At 31.0% G+C, this 21,166-nt stretch overlaps 2 protein-coding genes across 4 annotated transcripts; both read left to right on the top strand.

Annotated features, from left to right (window-relative positions):
- Positions 1 to 3,956: 3,956 nt before the first annotated feature.
- LOC131009310 (lysine--tRNA ligase, chloroplastic/mitochondrial-like) lies at positions 3,957 to 7,346 on the top strand. Of its 3 annotated transcripts, none has more exons than XR_009096421.1 (11): positions 3,957 to 4,164; positions 4,292 to 4,502; positions 4,985 to 5,088; positions 5,187 to 5,242; positions 5,339 to 5,391; positions 5,482 to 5,602; positions 6,182 to 6,231; positions 6,326 to 6,394; positions 6,693 to 6,805; positions 6,931 to 7,022; positions 7,155 to 7,346. XR_009096421.1 is itself a non-coding variant. In XM_057936607.1 (11 exons), coding segments are annotated over exons 3-11 (582 nt in total). In that variant the 5' UTR covers positions 3,957 to 4,164; positions 4,292 to 4,502; positions 4,985 to 5,056; the 3' UTR covers positions 7,156 to 7,346. The 3 variants fall into 3 exon arrangements, 2 of the variants coding, with proteins under 2 accessions (XP_057792590.1, XP_057792591.1); XM_057936607.1 differs by having other exon boundaries at positions 6,693 to 6,800; XM_057936608.1 differs by having other exon boundaries at positions 3,964 to 4,096; positions 6,693 to 6,800.
- An 8,386-nt stretch (positions 7,347 to 15,732) lies between these two features.
- On the top strand, positions 15,733 to 17,302 carry LOC131009286 (putative cyclin-D6-1). The gene is made up of 5 exons (XM_057936580.1): positions 15,733 to 16,028; positions 16,114 to 16,209; positions 16,297 to 16,498; positions 16,570 to 16,700; positions 16,796 to 17,302. Exons 1-5 carry the CDS (start codon positions 15,792 to 15,794, stop codon positions 16,997 to 16,999), a joined length of 870 nt encoding a protein of 289 aa, XP_057792563.1. The 5' UTR covers positions 15,733 to 15,791; the 3' UTR covers positions 17,000 to 17,302.
- Positions 17,303 to 21,166: the final 3,864 nt, after the last annotated feature.

Genomic DNA, 21,166 nt, shown 5'->3' on the forward strand with positions numbered 1-21,166 from the left:
AGAACATTATTTATAACTCAATTTTCTTCTCTAGAAACTAGATTTAAATATCTTTTAATTCGCTTAGTTTAATCCATAAACGGTCGAAATTTTATGCAAAAAAATAATTTTTAAGCTACTTTCTTAAAGAACTAGATTCATGTACCTTAACTCATTTCAAAATTAAACGGTTTAATTCAGAAGGATCCCTTAAACTAATTATCTCGCATTTTAGCGTGACTTTTGAAGTGTGACGAATTAAATCATCATATTAATTCTTAATTTTTGTAAATTTTTTGCTTATTTTTTTCGATCACCAAATTATTGAGTTGGAATTTACGTGAATTAGTTCGTCAAGTAATATTTTTATGTTACAGCGTCGTCTGAAATAAAATGGTTGAATATTGGAAATTAGGGTGCAGATACATGATATATTTCCTTTATACTTAGAGGAAATTTTAATTGAAATGATACGAAACGGCGTCGTTTAGGCCCCACAAGAAAAACAACGTTTTTACTACTCCACGTAAAATAAAAGGATGAAATTGTAAAACTTGAAAAGATGGTGATTTAATTTATCACACTTCAAAAGTCACGTAAAAATTACAATTTCAAAATAATTTGTGATTTTATTTACGAAAACTCCTTTTTAAATAATGAGGCAGTTGCTTGTATTATTTGACGAATCCTATGCTATGTACAAACTTCCCATAACGTTCACATACAAAATAATATGTTTCGTTGAAAAAAATATTTACTAGCTGCATGAAAAGCTCAATTATTGGCAAAGGCTTAGGCTACATATCTTCTAATTTATTAATGATGAGATCTTGACCAAATTATGAGTCTAGGATTCTAATTCTTCATTCACGGTGATATTTTTTTTTTCAAAATTAAATATTAAGTTTTTTTCAGATTAAAAGTAGAGTTAATCATAATTTATATTCCAATTTTCATTGTTTTACAAAAAAAAATGTCCCAAACTCACGATTTCACTTTGTAAACTCTCAATTTTGAAAAAAAAATCCCATCATCTATCATCGAATTCGAATTCGAATTCAATAATATATATATATATATATATATATATATATATATATATATATATATATATATGTGTGTGTGTGTGTGTGTGTGTCTAAAGTCAAGGAATTTTTAAAGTGAAAATATGAGTTGGGGATATACTTTTTAAAATACTATAAATATAGGATGGAAACTATGATTAATCATTAAAAATATATCCTCTCATTTTTTTAAGTGTCCAATGCCGTCAGAATAATACCAAGAAAGTGGGTAATTTTCTTCTTTTCACCCCTAATTATTACATGAAAATTGAAAAGGTAAAGAATTTTTCATTAATACAAGGGTATAATAGAAATTCTTCATTGAGTATTTTACTATGAAATTTTGAAATGGGACATTTGTTTAATGACATTTAATAAAACTGAGGAAGTATATATCTCATATAAGAGGTGTGCATACGATATGTTCATCAATTCATCTTTATTAATGCAACGTAAATTTGTGATAAATTAATTAATTCGATCGTATCAAACATTATACTCCCTCCGTGTTTTTATAAGTGTCCTATTTAGCTCATTTTTTTATTTCTCAATAAATGTCTCATTTCAAAATTTGAGAGTATATTTATGACATTTTTTCCTATTTTATCCTTATTTAATACTTGTATGAATGTAATAATTAGTTGTATATATACATTCATTATGATAATTACTAAGATTACAAATGTAAAATATCTTATTTTATTGGTATGTGTATTTTAACGACTGATGACACTTCATAAAAAACGGAGGGAGTACTATATATCAACTAAATTATAAATCCTCAAAGTAACCAAATCAATTATGTGACATGATATTTATTATTTGAATATCAGCACGCACTTTTAGATGGTATATGCATTCAATTGGTCAATACATACACCAGCGGTATTCGGAGGTAAATGCAATCAACCTAATCATTAATCTCTAAAATTCCGAATCTCCATTTAATATATTCAAATTTAACCACCATCAATCATACTAATCCCACTATAAAATTTTAACAAATTTATACACAATACTCCATCCGTTTCACATTTTAGTATCTATTCGAGAATGACACTGATTTTAATAAGGAATAATTACATATAAATATACTGACTTTGGCTAAAATTCACTTTTGATTCGTACTTAAAATAGTTAAATAAAATATATATATACGGACTTTGTTAGTTGATCAATTTCGACTTCGATTTGATTTTCTCCAAGTTAAAAATTGACATGGCGTCTACACAGATCATTGGAAATGACATGGCATCTACATGGCACCTATGTGGCTCATAGAAATAAAAAATGAACAACTAATAAAGTTTGTGTATTTTTATGAGTTTTTCTAAGTACGCGTGAAAAATGGATTAGGTATGTGTGATAGAGGGAAAAAAAATACAATTTAATTAATAAAATGCTTCTCTTTTCTATTCGTAAGTTGAGAGCTTGAGTATTATAAGGGAGAAATGATAAATTATTATTCTCTCTGTCTCATTATAAATGTCTCATTTTTTTTTACAATATGTATTATCTCTATACCTAATATTTAAATAATTTTCATCAACTCACTTTATCTACTTTTTACACATTTTTTAATCTCTATTCCTAAAAATAATGAAACATTTATAATGGGACGAAGGGAGTATTTATCGTCTTTTAAATAAGAAGGAAAAAAATGTGCTATAACCAAATTATGACAATGTGGGTTTTGATTAATTTCAAAATAGAAGATGGGCCCACTAGAAAACCAATTCCCCAATGATTTTGTTCATATTGAATGAGGTAAAGTTAGAGCTTGAAATGTGGTCTGTCATGTGAGGTTGGACATAGGTTAAATACATTACTATTTCGATGAATCTTGTAGCACCACTCAATTATTCATTCCTATATTCGAATAAATTATCCCAATTCAAAAGAACTCTTCACATGTCCTTTCGCTCATCATCATTTCCAACTTATCAACAAATATAGGACAACCAAAATTATCAATTTTCCACACGCGAAAACGATTTGTTTTTTTTTTTTTTTTTTTTTTGTAAATTGATTATTGATCGAAGGAATATAATAAGTTAGTATTGAATCTCCCGCTTCGGAGAAAATGTACGGGGTTTTTGGCTTCAAGTTCAATTTGAGTGTTTTACACTACTACAAAAGTTTACATACATAACAGTACATAGATAACGGTTTTTTTCAAAAACCGTTATCTATGAGCGCACTTTTAGGAATAGATAACGGTTTTGAAAAAATCCGTTATCTATGTACTGTTGTCTATTTCCATAGATAACGGTTTTTGAAAAACCGTTATGTTTTTGCGTTATCTATTAGTTGCATACATAACGGTTTACAAAACCGTTATGTAACCGTTATCTATGACCATCTTTTATAACGGTTTATTCATAACGTTAAAGAACCGTTATGTATAAGAGTCATTTACAACGGTTTTGGAACCGTTATCTTTGAGCGTATCTAAAAACTGTTGTGTATAATTTTTTTTATTAATTTTTTTTTATTAATTTTTTTAAAATTATATTATATTATATTAAAAAATAACATATAAATTATTTATCCTAAAATCTGAATTTATTCCTATATATAGACTTTGAGAAAAAAAAAACTCATAACATTTTTTTTATTAAATAACACTTAAATAAAATCTGAAAATATTATTAGAAACCTAAATACCAAAATTGAATAATAAAAATTAAACAAAAGAAAAAGGAAAAAGATTTTCGTTCCTAACAGCCCTAACACTTCTCTATCTATTTCGCCTCCCCCCAAATCCCAATTTGCCGCGCCTTCCCTGAGTCCGCCGCGCCTTCATCAAGCTCCCCCAGTCGCGCCTTCATCCAGCTCCGTCTGCCTCCGTCGCGCCTTCGTTCTTGCTCCGGCGTGTTTTATTGGCCGAGTGTGCGGCGGCGGCAGGCTGTGATGAAGAGAAGAAACGGGTCAAAAAGATGGGCTAGGGTTTTCCAGACTCCAGTCTTCGCGCGCCTCCACGATCTGCCGCGCCGCTTCCTTTTCAGACCGCCGTCCGTCTGTCCACTGGCAACTCACGCACACCGCACACGGTAAGCCCTCTCTTTCAGCTGGCCTGCAGCATCTACAGTCCTCGAACAATGCGGTTCCTCCAGCTCAGGTAAGTTTGGGCGATTTTACGATTTTGGTGGGTTTGAACTTGCGCAGATCTGATTCCACGAGCTGGAACTCAGATATTTGATTTTTCTGATTTTTCTTTTGTTTATTTTTTGCTTTATTCAAATTAGGATTTTGGATATTACAATGGAGGCGGTCAGGGTTCGAGAATGTACAAGAGTGTGCAGGCGCAAAGAACGTACAGTGGAGGCGATTTGTTTGCGGAGCCGTTGACGCTGCCAGGGCATTCACGGGAAGAATGGCGAGGAGCTGGTTTGGCCAAATGAGAGTAGCCCGGGGCTATTGGATCTGCATTCGTTTGACACTGAGCTACTTCCGGAGGTAGATTTCTTGATTTGAGAAGTGGAGTAGTTATTTTTCGTTAATCAGTATATGCTAGTTTGTGGGCGTCGGTTTTATGGGTTATGGTTGTAGTTTATGTGGTAGGAAATGAACTCTATCTTACATTGTGGATAAAGTAGTAGCTTTAGCCGTCATGTTCGATGGTTTTGATAGAAATAGGGGTTGTTGTCAGATGACTCCTGTCTAGCAATGCAATTTTATGCTTTGTATCTTGTGTATTTGATGAGGTGGTGTTGCTTCATTGATGCTTTACGGATTTCTGATGCTGTTTTACTATAATTTTGGACGCTTTGGTTGATTCCTTATGTATGAGATTTTTGCGCCACGGGTGGCCGGGTGGGTTTAGGTTCTGTTAAGTTATAACCTGCTGTTGTTTGTTCTATATTTAGCTTTTATCAAAGACTCAATGAATTGGGTGTTTGTTGTTACTTCTAGTTACTTATTCGAAACTCTCTGCACAGCTAACTGGAAGATCAGGGAAGCATCTTTTCCTTACGGATAATGATGGTGGGAAACTTCCACTCCTGCTTCAGATGGTCAATGACTCTGCTGACCTTCATTTCATGTTAGTATGCGATTTTTGGCAGCACAAACTCTTTATATCACTTGTTAGCAAATGAAGTCTCTTTTGTTATCTTCTAACAACTCTGACCCTATATGCAGATCAGCATTACGATCTTTCAACCACCGTGTGGTATATGCCAACGCAAACTATGACCGTATCCTTTAAATAGTTTATGATCCTTTTTCTTGTAGCAGAAAAGTTCTTGCCTTCCTTCTTGATAAACTTACATTTGCCTTCACTGATTTCTAAGATGTGGTGGGATGGAGAACTTCATCAATCCGCCGTCAAAACGAACTACCAAAGGTTAGGTTTATGTTTTCCCAATTCGAACACTCTCTTCTTATTTCATGAAATGTTGAAGTGATAGTCATTTTTCCTCTGATTCTTCTACAGGAAAGTCTTCATGTGAATGATATGAAGTATCCTCACATCGTCCATGTAGAACAGGGAATAACTGAAGATGTAAACAATAAAGTATCCTCTGCTGTTGGAACACAGGTTATTGACTTGGAAGGTTGGCTACACTCTAGTGTGTGTTGTGTTTGAGTAAGATAAAGTGTTCATGTGATTATTAAGTGCTAACAGGAACTTCGAAATTCTGTGTGTAGAGGAGATGATTAGAGGTCTTAATCAAGTATCTTGGGAGCGTATTGATGTTAACTTCATGCGCTCAGACGAAAAATGCTGAGTTAATCAGGGTTCTTTGGTTCCTTAGTTCTTCATAAATTGGATACTGCAATGATTTGTCATTTTGTAGTTGCACTTGTCGTGACGCTCATCTGATTAAGAACCCCTGAAAATTCTCATCTATTTCTCTTCATTTATGGCAAAATGGAATAAATCAGAGTCAGCAAGATGTAGTTATAGTAGTAGTTATAGTAGTCAGCAAAATGGAATAATTTCCCCATATTATTCTTTCTTCTTGTAAAGGTAACTAACTCTAAATACTATTCTTCAGCATGCAGCCACCTCCTATTTTTATAGTCTACAAATTAGGTGTTGGAGAAATCTGCATATCCCTAACTCTAACGATTGTTGCTGATATCTTGCTTATGGATACTCAATCCTGGTTTCTTTTCTTGAGGGTATGTAGATATGATTGCCAATCCTGAGGTAGCTGATGTATTTAGGAAAAGAGCTAAGGTTATCTTTCCTTCTGTTCTCTCTATCTGATTTCCATGTGCATGGTTTTCTAATTCCACCTGGTGAGGTGCTAACTTTAGCCTTCTCCGAGTAGATAATATCAGAAATACGGAAGACAGTAGAATCTGCTGGTTTTATTGAAGTTGAAACTCCAGTTCTGCAGGTATTAAGAATTCATGCAATAGTGGTGTCACATACATATATATGTCTTCATTAATTATTTTTCTGATTTTTTTTCGTTTCTACTCATCTCTCTTCCCCTTCCCTCCCCTTTTCTCCCTATAATTTTCATTTTGTACTTCCTAGTAACTTTTTTTGTTTTAAACATCTTTTTGGTACTCTTTTATTTTCTTCCAAGAGAGTTTTGAGGAGAAATAAAGTTTGTTTAGCACATCACTAAATGCATTCCATTCAAGTTTGCTTAAAATCTACATTTTGTTCTTTGCTGATTTTGTGTATAGGGCGCAGCTGGTGGTGCTGAAGCTAGGCCTTTCATTACATACCATAACTCTCTTGGGCAAGATATGTATCTACGAATCGCAACTGAGCTCCATTTAAAGAGAATGCTGGTGAGGTTTGTTCAGAAGATATTGACTCTCCTATTGTATCCAATGCTTGGTTTCATCCCCATTCTTCTTCTTAGTCATCACAACATTGTCAATTAACATGTCATAAGTCATCTTTGATTGACATTGACAGGTTGGTGGATTTGAAAAAGTATATGAAATAGGAAGGATTTTCCGGAATGAAGGCCTTTCAACTCGTCATAATCCTGAATTCACCACCATTTGGTAAAGTATTTTCTTGATGGTGATTTTTGGTTACCCCTCTGGTGCTTCAAGATTGTTGATGCACTTTAATAATTCTGAAGGTATTCTGAAGGTAACGGTCATTCTTCATTTTTCACTAAATCTCTATTGCAGAGTACTTTCATGAGGAAGAAGGATTTCAGGAAAGAGCAACTAGTTCTTGAGGACTTAGTGCTAGAATACGTAGTATGATAGATTTTTGTTTTAGCTATAAGGTAGTTGGTATTTTCAATTTTGAATCGGAATATGCAATGATGATGTATACTTGATATTTGGTTCATTTGTATAATAATGTATGAATTTTTTGGATGATATATAATATTGTTATCGTTGATTTTATCATTTTGTCGTTTTATAAAAATTGCAAAATTTAAAAATATACTACAATTATATAAAGTGCAAAAAAACTGTTATAAAAGGTGCAAAAAATCGTTATGTATTCTAATTAAAGATAACGGTTAAAATCGTTATAAAAATTGCAAAAATCGTTATAAAAAGTGCAAAAAATCGTTATAAAAAGTGCAAAAAACCGTTATGTATTCTATCAAAGATAACGGTAAAAACCGTTATAAAAAGTGCAAAAAACTGTTAACTATGATAAAAAATAAAAAATAAAAAATAATACATAACGGAAAAATCTTAATACATAACGGTGAAAAACCGTTATGTATTCTATCAAAGATAACGGTAAAAACCGTTATAAAAAGTGCAAAAAACTGTTAACTATGATAAAAAAAAATAAAAAAAAAATTAATACATAACGGAAAAATGTTAATACATAACGGTGAAAAACCGTTATGTATAACCGTTATAGATAACGGATGCGTACTGTTATGTATGACACATCGTACCGTTATCTATGCTACTATACATAACGGTTTTGAAACCGTTGTCTATGACGTATAGAATAGATAACACCACTATACACAACGCTTTTTTTGCTCATAGATAACGGATAAAATCCGTTATCTATGAGCGTTTTTCTAGTAGTGTTATCTCAGTACTATATATATTTGAGATCTGTAATCTGTAACCCTAGCCGCATAATAAAATATGTTCTCCTCTCTGCCCGTAGATGTAGCCAAATTGGTGAAATATGTGGCTTCTTTACGTTTTCTGTTTGATTGTGCTCTATAATCTTATTCTGTCACAACAATTTCAAAAGATTACGAGTTTGAATTCAAGAAGTACCGATTGCGTATATGAATGGCTTAACGAGATTTCCAACTTAATTTACATGAAATTAAAATTTAGAAATAGCATATCTAAAGATAGAGACGTCTCCATAAACTAAATAGGGCTTTGCCTCGTGTCTTTAATTAATTAATTTAAAAGGGTACATATATATGATTTCTAAAACATAATGGTAGTTGGCAACGACGTGTCTTAGATTCATTATAACGACTCTTTAGGGATCAAATTTTGAATATATACGATTTTAATTAATTAGTAGATAGATTTAGAGAGTTAGCAAATCACGAGAGGTAACAGGAAATTATAACTATAATGATAAAAAAATATTAAAAAAAATAATTATTTTAGATTATTATGTATTTACACAGTTACACACTTACACGATTTACACAATTTTAATTACTATTACACGAATTCGTATAATCAAGATCCGTGTAACAATATAAATTACATTGTTATATAGATTTTGATTACACACAAATTCGTGTAAATCATGTAAGAGTATAATTGTCCAAATGATTAATATTTTCGGATTTTTATCTATAGAACTATAATTTTCTATTCATATATATTTTTTACTATAATAGAGTAATGTATCGACTCGGAAACCCATTACCACTTTTTAATAATACTTCTTCTGTTCCACTTCATTCGATCTTTTTTTTTCGGTACAATTATAAAAAAAAGTAAAATTGTAGTGTAAAGTATATAGAACTATATTTCTTATATAGACAAACCAAGTCGAATAAGACGACCCAAAAATAAAATTAGACCAAATGAAATGGGACAGATGGAGCATATATTTTTTCATTTTCAAATCAAAATTTGGAAATTTGTTCTCGAAAATAATCGTGGCCGTCTGTCGGTTCTTGACACGTAATTGTCGCCTCGTTATCAATGGTACTAAGTTTTTGTCACCATTCAATCATTCTATACGAACACTTAAAAGAAACACAAATATCCCTTAAAAAAATAGCACAAATATTTTTCCAGGAAAATAAATAAAAAGCACAAATATATTCACAGTTTCGCACCATAACTTTTTTCAAGTACATAAATAAATAAATAGCACCTTTATTTTTTAAGGATGAGGATAATATGTACTCCCTCCGTCCACCAAAGATATGTCACAATTTTCTTTTTCACCAGTCCACAAAAAATATGCATGCTACATCCATTTTTAGCAGTAGGATTCACACTATTCCACTCACATTTAAAGTGAGACCCTTACTCCACTACCAACTTCACTCACATTTTATTAAAATACGTGTCGAAAGTAAAGCTGGCATATCTTTGGTGGACAGAGGAAGTATTTTTTTTATAATTATTTTATTTATCAAAATCTTACTGCAAAATGCATAAATAAATCTCTTATATATAGACTAACTAAACAAGTCAAGCCTGTAATAAAGCACTCGAAAAATCAAATACAATAATCTTAACCTAAATAGCGTAAATGAGATTCGAATTTAAGACCTTAGACTTCAAGACTCACTCCCCATTCCACCACTTGTTTACCCCAATGGTGAAAGCCTCCTCCTCTTGTCCATGATTTTCTTAGATCAATCCTTATTAGATTAGAAGAAGTATATGGTAATTAAGCAATTTTAGATTCTTGCTTTAACTTTCTCTCCTACCAAAGCAAGATGAGAACACTCCATCATAGAATAGATAAAAGAAGTCATGCACTCCAAAAAGAAAGATTAAAACATATACATGCACATGCATACATATAGATATGTTTCTCAAATTCATGAGAGAGAGAGAGAGAGAGAGAGAGAGAGAGAGAGTTTATATAAATATGTATATGTATTTGTTCTAGAAATGAAGAGACAAAGGTGAGACGTAGGAGAATGGCAAGTATCAAAATAAGAAGGAAAAAAGAAAGTGTTGGAACGATGTTCAATGGCATTTTGAAGCAATGAAAAACTTATAAATTAAAAGGTGCTTGGCTTCTTCTTCTTCTTCTTCTCATTTCCCAATTCTCTCTCTTTTTTATTTGTCTCTCATTGGGTCTCCCCATTCATTATGACTTTCCCTATATTATATTACGACAACATCTAATTATTTACTCCTATTTCATCAATTTTCCCATCAGAATCCAAAGGAAGCAAGACCAAGACATGTACACATTTAGAGGTCATGATCATAATCAATAAAGGAAAATTAAATGTGACGAGAGAAAATTTACGATCATTGTACAAATTAATCATGCACTTTTAGTCCTTTTTTTTCGTTATAAGTGGTACTACACTACTTTTCCGCCGGAAAATCCAAATATTTGGACTTTCTACAATGGGGTGTCAATTTTGATGATGTTTTTTCAACGTCAGAGTATAGAGTCTGAAGGTACTGAACACTAGAATCTGATTCCGAGGATTCCCGTACAGTTCGTTTTTGAGCCATAGAGGATTTTTTATGAACTTAGGTTTTGGGACTCGAGTTAATTAATAGTTGTTCTCATATTGTATCTGATATCCGAAAATTATAGTGAAAAAAAAAATTATTGGCTTGTTAATTATATTGTTCTTCTAGAGACGAACTGAGTAATCGATTATTGTGTTCTTTTTGTTTTCGTGATTGCGTATATATGTTAGTTCCTAACACGTAAGAGATAACTGCATCTAAATACATGAACTTGCACTCATTTTGTACATGAGTTAAAGATTATGTAGTTCACACAAATGAAAAATTGCCTCTAATTAATGCTGAAGTAGACGTCTGAAACGTACATGCATGGCTTAAACAAATGATGTTATTGGATGTTTACGTCCATCTTTGTCACGGTGGCATTAATTTGACACTTGAAGTAGCCACAATGACACTAATAAATTCACCAGAAATTGACAATCATGTGAAAATCGGAACAAATGGAAATGTTGGAAGCAAAATATTTAATTCATGTACAAAATTAGGATTTGATGAAAATTCGTGTATTTAAGTGCAATTTTTCCTTTTCTTAATTTCTTTATTTAAAACTTTAGAGTTGATTGACTTAGAAATTTCATTTTGGGTGAAGAATTCATAAAAGAAAGATTAAGTTTTTGTGATGAAAATCTTGAAAAGTCGACGGAATAGGACGCGGAATTTAATTTGTGTTATATTAATTAAAGTTTAATTTAAGTAATTTTAATTTGTGTTATATTAAAGTTTAATTTTTCTTCTAAAAAAAGTTTATTTTTTTGTAAAGATTCATGATTGTAGTTTGATATATTTGAGTGATATATATACATATTCTATTTGTTACGATGCACGCCAATTACACCGTTTGTCAAATGAAGGTCGTTGAAGTAGTTCAAAACTAATTTTTATACTTTTTTTTATAGAAATTAATTTTTATAGTTATTTTAGGATCTTCGTGTCACATTTATGTTATTATTCAATTTAATTACTATTTCCTCCAATTTATGTTATAATTCGGCATAGCCACTATGATTTTCTCTATTTATGAGTTTGTATCATACCTTTCGAGTTAATTAAAAGACGTTGATAGTTTTCCTATCAACTACTAGGTCAAAGTTGATGGACAAAGTCAACAAACTAGCTCCTTTTTATTACCAAAATGGGCCTATACTATTATTTTCAAATAGAAGGTGAAGAAAATGCCATCACATAATTATCAATATTTAAGGAAAAAACATAAGTCAAAACTATTCATTAGAGTGGTGAATTATGTCAAAGTTAGGTGTACACTTAATTAGTGCAATATTTCACTACAATGGGACCATACCTCAAATTTTATGAATTAAATTTAAATATATAATGCATTGTTTGCTTCTCGTGGTCAACATAAACATATCTATAAATATTTCTAATAAATGGTCGATAGAATTAAGTTGTGACTATGGTATGGACAAAGATTTGGATATATTCTCTTATAACTAGTACTAAGATAGAATGACATTTAATATTTAAATGTCTATTGAAACAATTTAGAGATTGATTTCAATTCATTGGGATGTCAATCAAACTAACTCACTCGATTCTGAGTTAGACTAATTATTTTTGAATTATTTTTTTCTTTGTATCGATCTATTTATATATTTTTTGAATTAAAATTTATGAAATGATAAAATATTTGACATTCAATACACTTTGTATATATAGCCAATGAGACTTAACTCAAATAGCAAAATTGAGGCACTCAAAAACTCTAATTTATTAGAGGTCTTGGATTCAATTCCGCCTACGTGCGGGTAGGTTTTTCACCTTTGTGTGGGTAGTGGTCTCGTCTATGTGCGAGTAGTTTTTCCACCTTTAATTTGTATGGATAGTGGTCCCGCCTGCATGCGGTTATTTTCTCACCTTTATGTCTTGCGTGTGAATTATTTATTTAATTATATACTTTTTTAAAAAAAACATACACTTTGTATGTATAGATATATATAAGATAATATAATACTGAAAACATATATCATGATTTGATAATGAAGGACTGCACGAATTGTCTCTGTCCTGGCCTAATTCAACAAGATAATTTTGTTATTTGTGACATATATATAACTATATAAAATTCCGAATTGCATTTCCATCGGCTTTAAATAATGAAAGTTGTCCGCACAAAAAGCGATACATGAGAATTCGAGTATTAAATGATTGTACCCTAAGATGCATTTACATTAATATTGATTGTATCTTCTTACCATTTTCGGAACAATAAATCTGTGTAGTCGTATTGTTGCCACTCACAAATTAATTCAATAGAAAAAATCTTAATTTATTTAATTTATTTTTAAACAAAAACAGGATTTATTTATTTTACTGTATTGTCTATATTGTACTTATTTTTTTAATTTTTTAATTTTTATTTAATTTTTAAATAAAAAAATTACATAAAATAAAATAACTATAATGTAGATAATACAATAAAAATAACTATATTTTATTTTATTTTATTTTAAAAAGTAAATTAAATTAATTAAAAAAAATTCTATGTAAGTAATTTGGGGGTGGTGACACTAGGGCTGTTTCAACTCCAATCATAGAGAATTTCTACAAAGTTCCTAAAATTCTTGTCCTAGTTAAGATCTTGGGCTCTGGGAAAATGGCCATAATCTAAAGCTGTCACACTGCAATACATGCTAGAAACTATAAAGATTTTATAGTACAAATTTGTAGTCTCTCATTTGTAAAGAGAGGGGCACTTTTTTTGGTTTATGTATTCTATCAAGTAGAATAGTAGTAGCTTTATATGTGTGTTTTATATGTGGGAAGGGACAATAAAAGAGTTCGTGTAACTTTGGATTTTTAGTCTAATGACAAATATAGGAGAAATTTGGGGTCCATTATTTTTTTGTCTATTTACTTCCTCTTGTATGTTTTCATTTATAAACATGGTACTTAGGTGTTCAGGTACCCTAGCATGAATTAATGCGTGTTTCGCGGTAAAAAATCTAGGCGTTGCGAGCCTTCTCGGTTTCTTTTTCATGTTTGAGGCGTTTTTTCAGACAATACGGGCACGTACGTGAGCCTCATATAGGAATCCTCGCAATGCATGGAGCGAAAAAGATTCGAATTTTGTTTGATTAAATTTGGCTCATTCGAGGCGAAACTAAAAAAAATAGACGTGTGTCGAGAAATTAAAAAATCTAATATAATTAAGAAAAAACACATTGAGGCTACATTGAGAATAATTAAGAAAAATAACACATTGAGCCAATGAACATATAGCAAATTAGCAATGCCCAACTAAAGCTTTAGAATTGATGAGGGTGTTAATAAACTACATATATAGAAATGTAAATCATAACACACACAATCTAGCACTTACAATAAATTAATTTTCCGAATTATTCATTTGTAGTTCAAATAGCTTAAGATTTAAGAATACGCAATAAATGAGAAAGCAAAATCTTGGGAATTTTGAATTATATTATTTTATTGACAAGAAGTCAAAAAATCTAGACATGCATCAATAAGATGTTTCCACGTACATATGATTTTATACATATAATCATTATGAGAATAATAGTGATTGTACTAAAACTCCTTTGAACATCTTCAACCACAATAAAGCACATAATATTTGCACTTTTTCTTTGTTATGCAACATCCAACAAATTACCCTAATAAATAATTAAAAGAATAAATCACAATATGCATGTGCGTTGAGTTAGTGATAGCGTGATTAATGTGTGAAGTTAAAGATCTCGAACTCAATTCTATTGATTCTAACTTTTTTCAATCAGCATTTCTCGTTTACATACATACCAAACAAGCACTATCCTTCCACGATAAAAAAAAAAGCAACTTTTGCAATAAGAAATTTCATTCAAACAAACAAAAATTATCATAATCAATATATTTTTCATTGCAAATAATAATATACAAATTAACCGTATACTCCCGAATAGGTTAAAGTAGAAATTTTCCTAAATAGGCAAAAGTATATATACAAATTGACAAAGGGATATTTACACCTCTTCACCAAATCCAATATCTTAGACACGAAATTTTTGTATAATACATTAATAATTTAATATAACAAATATACAATACTTCTCTAAACAACCCTCCATTGATTATAGAAAAATACACATATATAGAGGATTAGGATCCAATAAAATTTGCAAGTAACATAAAAATTATAATTCGATTGCACTTAACCTATAAAATAACTACAATTAAAACAATTATACTTTTATAATCTTAGGTTCGAATATCATATTTAAGTGTTACTCATCTAACTATACCTCCCATGTCATTAAGATCAGATAATAACCCCACACCAAAAAGTAGTACCCTTCTTGTCCACGAAACATCTTCCTAATTTTTCATTTTCCTTCGTTCACGATACATATTCTTAGTTTATTATTGAAAATAATCTCACTAATCATCACCTTACAATTCCCTTATATTTACAAATATTATCACTAATGTACCCACAACCTTTATTTTAGTTGAGCCATAAGTCATTAAATTAAAGCATTAAATCCCTAATCCCACTAAACATTTTTCTAATCTATTGGATTCTTTTTCTACTCACCAAATACATAATTAGTATTTCTTAAAATTCGTGTCTGTTCTCCTTACAAAGATATTTCGTGGATACGGTAGTACTTCATCCGTCCTCATAAAATGTACTCAATTTGTCATTTTCGACTATCCGCATAAAATGTATCCAGTCTATTTTTAGTAAATTTTTTCATTTATAATAAAGTGACACATTTAATCCACTCATAACACATTCAGTCATTTTTTTAAAATTCTTGTCAATTAAAAGTGGATATATTTTATCTGGAGTAAGTTAAATAAATAAAAATAAACATAAAGAAATTTCATTTCCAATGAGTTAGATAGAAAGACTAGTGAAGAGTGAAGAGTGAAGAGTGAAGAGTGAAGTTGAAGTCTCCTCTCTCCACATTTTCTTTTCAAAACAGGACAGCACCTCTCTTCCTTTTCCTCTTTGCCATTTACTACCCCCCCCCCCCCCCCCACCCCACCCCCTCCCCTCCATGCTCCCTCTAAACAAACCATAAACACTATATAAAGAGAGAGAGAGAGAGCTTGAGAGAGAGAGAGAGAGAGAGAGAGAGAGAGAGAGAGAGAAATCTATCAATGGAGTTTGATCTCGAGAATCCACTGCCACCATCAAACGACATTTTCCCTTCACTATTCGATATAGAGATTGATCACATGCCTTCCACCAACTACATCCAAACCTTAATTTCATCCACCTACAAACGCCGCGAAATCGCCTCCTCGATCTTCCGCATCTCCCGTCAATCCGATCCTTTCCTCCCTTACCTCGCCGTCAATTACATGGATCGCTTCCTCTCCGCTCACTCCATTCCGGTGACGTTGCTGTTTTTTGCTTCTTCTTTATTTTTTTCTAATCGAAGCCTGAGTTCTGATGAAGTAATTTTTTGCGGTGGCGCAGGATGGAAAGCCATGGATCTTCCGATTAGTTGCGGTTTCCTGCATTTCGTTAGCACTGAAAATGAGGAAAGCAGAGTTCTCCGTTTCCGATCTCATGGTAAATTCTGCAGCTCATTATCTCTCTCCACACACGCGCATTGCGTGTCTGTTCTTCGAAATTAATTTTTTTAATTTTTTTTTTTAGGATGATGGAGGTTTAATGTTTAATTCTCTGACAATCGAGAGAATGGAGATGCTGATCCTCGGAGCTCTGAAATGGCGGATGCGTTCCGTTAATCCGTTTTCGTTCCTCAATTATTTCATCTCCTTTTTCGACTCCGACGACGAAGAATTAATCCAAGCCTTGAAAAACAGAGGAACTCAAATCATCTTGAAATCTCAGAACGGTTCGCATCAATCAATCAATCAATCAATTTTTTTAACAAAATAAAAAATAATTAATTCTGTGTTTTATTAGATATCAAACTACTCGAGTACAAGCCGTCGATCATCTCCGCCTCCGCCGTGCTCTTAGCATCTCGCGAGTTTTCGCCAACGCAGTTTCAGCCATTCCGAGATGCCATCTGCAGCTGCATTTATGTGATTAAGGTCCAAAATTAAATTAAATCCGTATATACTAACGCAAACTAATTAGTATTCAACATTATTTGATTTTATAATTTTTATTTTTATTTTTTTTGCAGGAGGAATTGCAGCATTGTTACGATGTGATGGCGGAGGCGGAAGAGGAGGAAGCGGCGGCGACGGCGTCGGGGTCGTTAACGCCGTCGCCTGCAAATGTGCTGGACTTCAGCTGCTCGATCTCAGAAACAGAGAGCAATCAAACGATTGAGAATTCCGCCACTAATATATCGTCTCAGCTTTCTCAGAATTGCATCACTGACTAGTTTGTACATAACGAGAGGGACGTTAGCTTTGGCCACCAAAAAGTTGGGGGGGGGGGGGGGGGAAGGGTATTTTCGTCTTTTCACATCCGCCCTCGACGACGACCGCGTTTAGTTTGGTTTTCGATTCGAACTATATAATCTTTACCCTTTTTTTGTTGGAACAACGACGTTGGGCGGATGGGCTAGTTATTAATTAGCAGATTAGATGTCTCTCTGTCCGACTATCCCTCGTTGTTGTTGTGCGTTGTTTATTATTACGGAACTATTTATTAGATGAATCAGATGTGAAGTGTCATTTCAATAGTTCTAGATTACTCTCTTCGTTTTTTATTAAGTGTCTCAGTCATCAAAATACACATACCAATAAAATAAGACATTTACATTTGTAACCTTATTGAGTATTATATTCAAACAAATTTTAAATAAGGATAAAATAGGAAGAATATTATAATTATACTTCTAAATTTTGAAATAGGACACTTATTAGAAAACAAGGGTAATATTAAAAATTTAAAATAGGACACTGAATAAAAAAACGGATATTGATAATTTTTTTCAAATAAAATTAAAAAGAAAACGATAAAAAATAGTATTATGGAGTTTAAATTTGTCTCTGTGTGGAGGAAAACAAGACAAAACGTTTCTTTAACTGCAAGGTTTGATTCCCCTTGAAATCATGCTTTTGGCTGTGGATGAAATTAAACCCACAAAATGATTTAAAACAATATTAAATCATTTTATGTGGGTTTGTTTATAGTAGATGTATAAAATTAAGATGCAATGGTACAAAATTAATAATCGACCAACATTTAACAACAGCATGTGAAATAAAGTTACAAAGTTTTAAAAATTTGGATCTACTTTATACGATTCAACATTGAGACGTTTGACCCAAAAATTTGTAGCTTCGGATTCTTACTATTATAATAGAAACACTCTAGATTGAGGCTGCCGTTGGGAATGGAAATAAATTATTTAAAATACTCGGAAAGTATTATTTTTTAAAAGAGAGGGTTATTTAGAAATTTTCTAATGAATGATATTAAATGTTTTTGAATTAATTGTATTGCATGTACTAACTATAATCTTCTTCTTAGACGCAAATATTATGTAATTAAGACACAATTTTTTGTGAGACGTGAGACCACTTTATTGAACGTATAAAGTTATTATATTTACCGTGAAGTTTATTATACTAAAAAAAATTTGTCTTTCGTGGAATTCAAATTAACCGAGGTGATGTATTTGTTTAGTAAAATAATATAATTACCATAGATCTTCACAATCGAAATGGAGAGAATGATTTATCATTATACAATAACTAAGGATTCGTAAATAAGTTTGAAAATACTTGAAAATACAATAGAATTCGGGCTACAAAGCTCAAACTTTGTGTGAGAGAGCTTGTTAGACTATAATTAGTACTCCCTTTCATTATTATTGGTCTGTTTTACTTATTGGATTGTTCCAATAATAATAGTGTGTTTCTATTTTGGGTAACGATTTTACATTAAAAATAATATGACTCCACACACATTTACATATTTTTTTACATTATAATCTTATTTTCCTAAATACTCGTGCTCAAAAGAAATAGACCAATAATAATGGGACGAAGAGTGTAAAATGAAAGATTCAAGTAATAATAGGTTAGTTTGAATATAAATTAAAGCGATACTTTGCAAATTGTATTAAATCACTAATCAAAAGTATTACTATATCCATATGCAGTTTATTCAATGGTCAAATGAGTAGGTCATAATCTGCAGTTATCCATTCAAATGATTTACATTATGATCTCATTATTTTGTTTCTTGGTAAGTAATCTCAACAATTAATTATGAGATGGTCCCAAAAAAATAAGAATTGAAATTTCATTTTCACATGAAATTATGTACCAACATTTGATATCTCTATAGGCAGTAGGTGAAAGTAACCTAACAATCACAAACATTAATTTGGACCACAATATATTGACATATTATACAAAATTTCACTGACGATGCTGTTGTAAATGCAAGGTTTAACTGATTGCCACTACTTTATTTTTTAAAATTAAATGAACGTTTTCTTAAATGATTGTGAAATTTTGTGTGTCAGTCTTTTTCTGCATTCAATTTTAACAATTACTTTTGTTGTCTGCATTTGTCAAAGTGAACGCATTGGAAATTTCGAATTAGAAAACTTTATGTAACTATTTATTTGGCTTAATATATTTTTTTTTCCTATAAAGAGGTCACATGCATTTGCTCAGGATCAAGAAATGGGAACATATATATTATTGATATATAACTCGAAACATAAGGTTTGATTTCAAAAGTTATAGTAATGTTTATTAACTAGAAACCCAAATTTAAGTTTATTTCCTAAAACAAACAATTACGTATTGAAAATATCATATACTCCATCTGTCCACGAAAAAGTGCCCTACTCCCCTTTTTTTTGTCCACGAAAAAGTGTCATGTTTACCTTTTTGTACATTCATACCCTTTACTTTTCAATTTATTTACAACTTATGCCATTAATAAATCCACACTTTTATTTAATCTATGCAATTAACCCACACAATTAACTCACTAATTAAAACTACCAAACCAACTCCCCCACGCCTAATCAATCCCATTTCCCCCAAAATTAAATTACTCTTTCTCTAAACTCAAACAAGTAGAAGAAATACACACAAACCCTCCAAATTGTATCTACAGCCCGATTTAATGACTTTGGGCTACGTGTATTTGTTGATTAGCTCAATGGAATAATAAATATGTTCTGAAAATTAACTCGACTTCACGTGTGAATTCCGCACTACAAGAAATTGAGTTTTTACCCACACATAATTACCCAAACATAATAATGTGTGGTAGTTTAGCCACACATAATTTCAAAATGTGTAGGTAATTCACACAAAGTTATTGACTTTTAAAATGTGTGGCAAAAATATTTTCGTGATATTTATTATTTTACGGTTATTTTTAAGTTTTATTTATGGATAATAAAATTTATTTTTAAATTTGTTGCGCCAACGTGGCAAACTAATAAAAGTTATTAACCACACATAATTTAAAATTATCTATGTGTGGGTAATGAATTTTTATCATTATTTATTCTTGACATGTAAGAAATGTGGGAAAATATTTTTAGCTACATTTATATTTTGGCTTTAATTAATTATTTATGCAAATCTTAATTGATGTTTTACCCACACATAATTATCCACACATATTTTGAAAAATGTGTAGGTGAAACAATTTGAAACTTTCAATTATTATTGACATTTAAAATGTGTAGCAGAAAATTTATTTGTAACATTTATTATGTGGCGGTAATTCTTTTTTAAGTTTTATTTTATTTAATGAAGTTTATTTTTATATTTGGTGTGCACCCTCTATTAATTTTTTTAAACCACACATAATATATGTGTGGATAATAATTTTTATATTTATATTTTAACAAATTAAAGTAAATTTTATTTTTATATATTAGTGCCAACTAATCAATTGATTTCTCTACAATTGTACAATAAAATAAAAATTAAATAGTCTTTAACATTAAAATAGGCATAAAAAAACGAGAATGAATATGTTAAAAAAAACACAACAATTAAAATAGGCATAAAAATTAAATACTAGTCTTTAACATTAAAATCGAACTCAATAAAGAGTATGATTGTTTAAACTCTCAACACCTAAAAGACAAGAAAATATTAACAAACTAATCAATGTCATTAGAACTACCCCTATTGTAATTTTTACCCCACTCAAAACAACTTTTTCAGCTTTCTTAGTATCCGTGCCGGCACCCAAATGGGGCACTTTTTTGTGGACGGAGGGAGTAGAAAATATCATGTCATGTGTCTTACTTGTATACCTCGTTTAATTTATTTATTTTTCATTTTTTCCCCCTTCAATTCTACCTAAATTTACTTTTACAATAATTAATTAGGATTGATCATATCATGTAGAGTTTATAATTATTTTTGAGCCTTTAGTTTTTAAAGTTTGAGTTATAATTGATTATTTCTTTATTAGGGTACACAATTTTATAAGCTTCAACTAGTATTGGTAATTAATGTTAATTGAATTCCTTATATTATAGAAATAATTTTATTTTTTATAACGATTTTAATAGATATTATCCGGAGATATGACCCAAGTTACCAAACTGCTA

The sequence above is a fragment of the Salvia miltiorrhiza genome, chromosome 2, assembly GCF_028751815.1.
Source record: "Salvia miltiorrhiza cultivar Shanhuang (shh) chromosome 2, IMPLAD_Smil_shh, whole genome shotgun sequence".
Lineage (NCBI taxonomy): Eukaryota > Viridiplantae > Streptophyta > Magnoliopsida > Lamiales > Lamiaceae > Salvia > Salvia miltiorrhiza.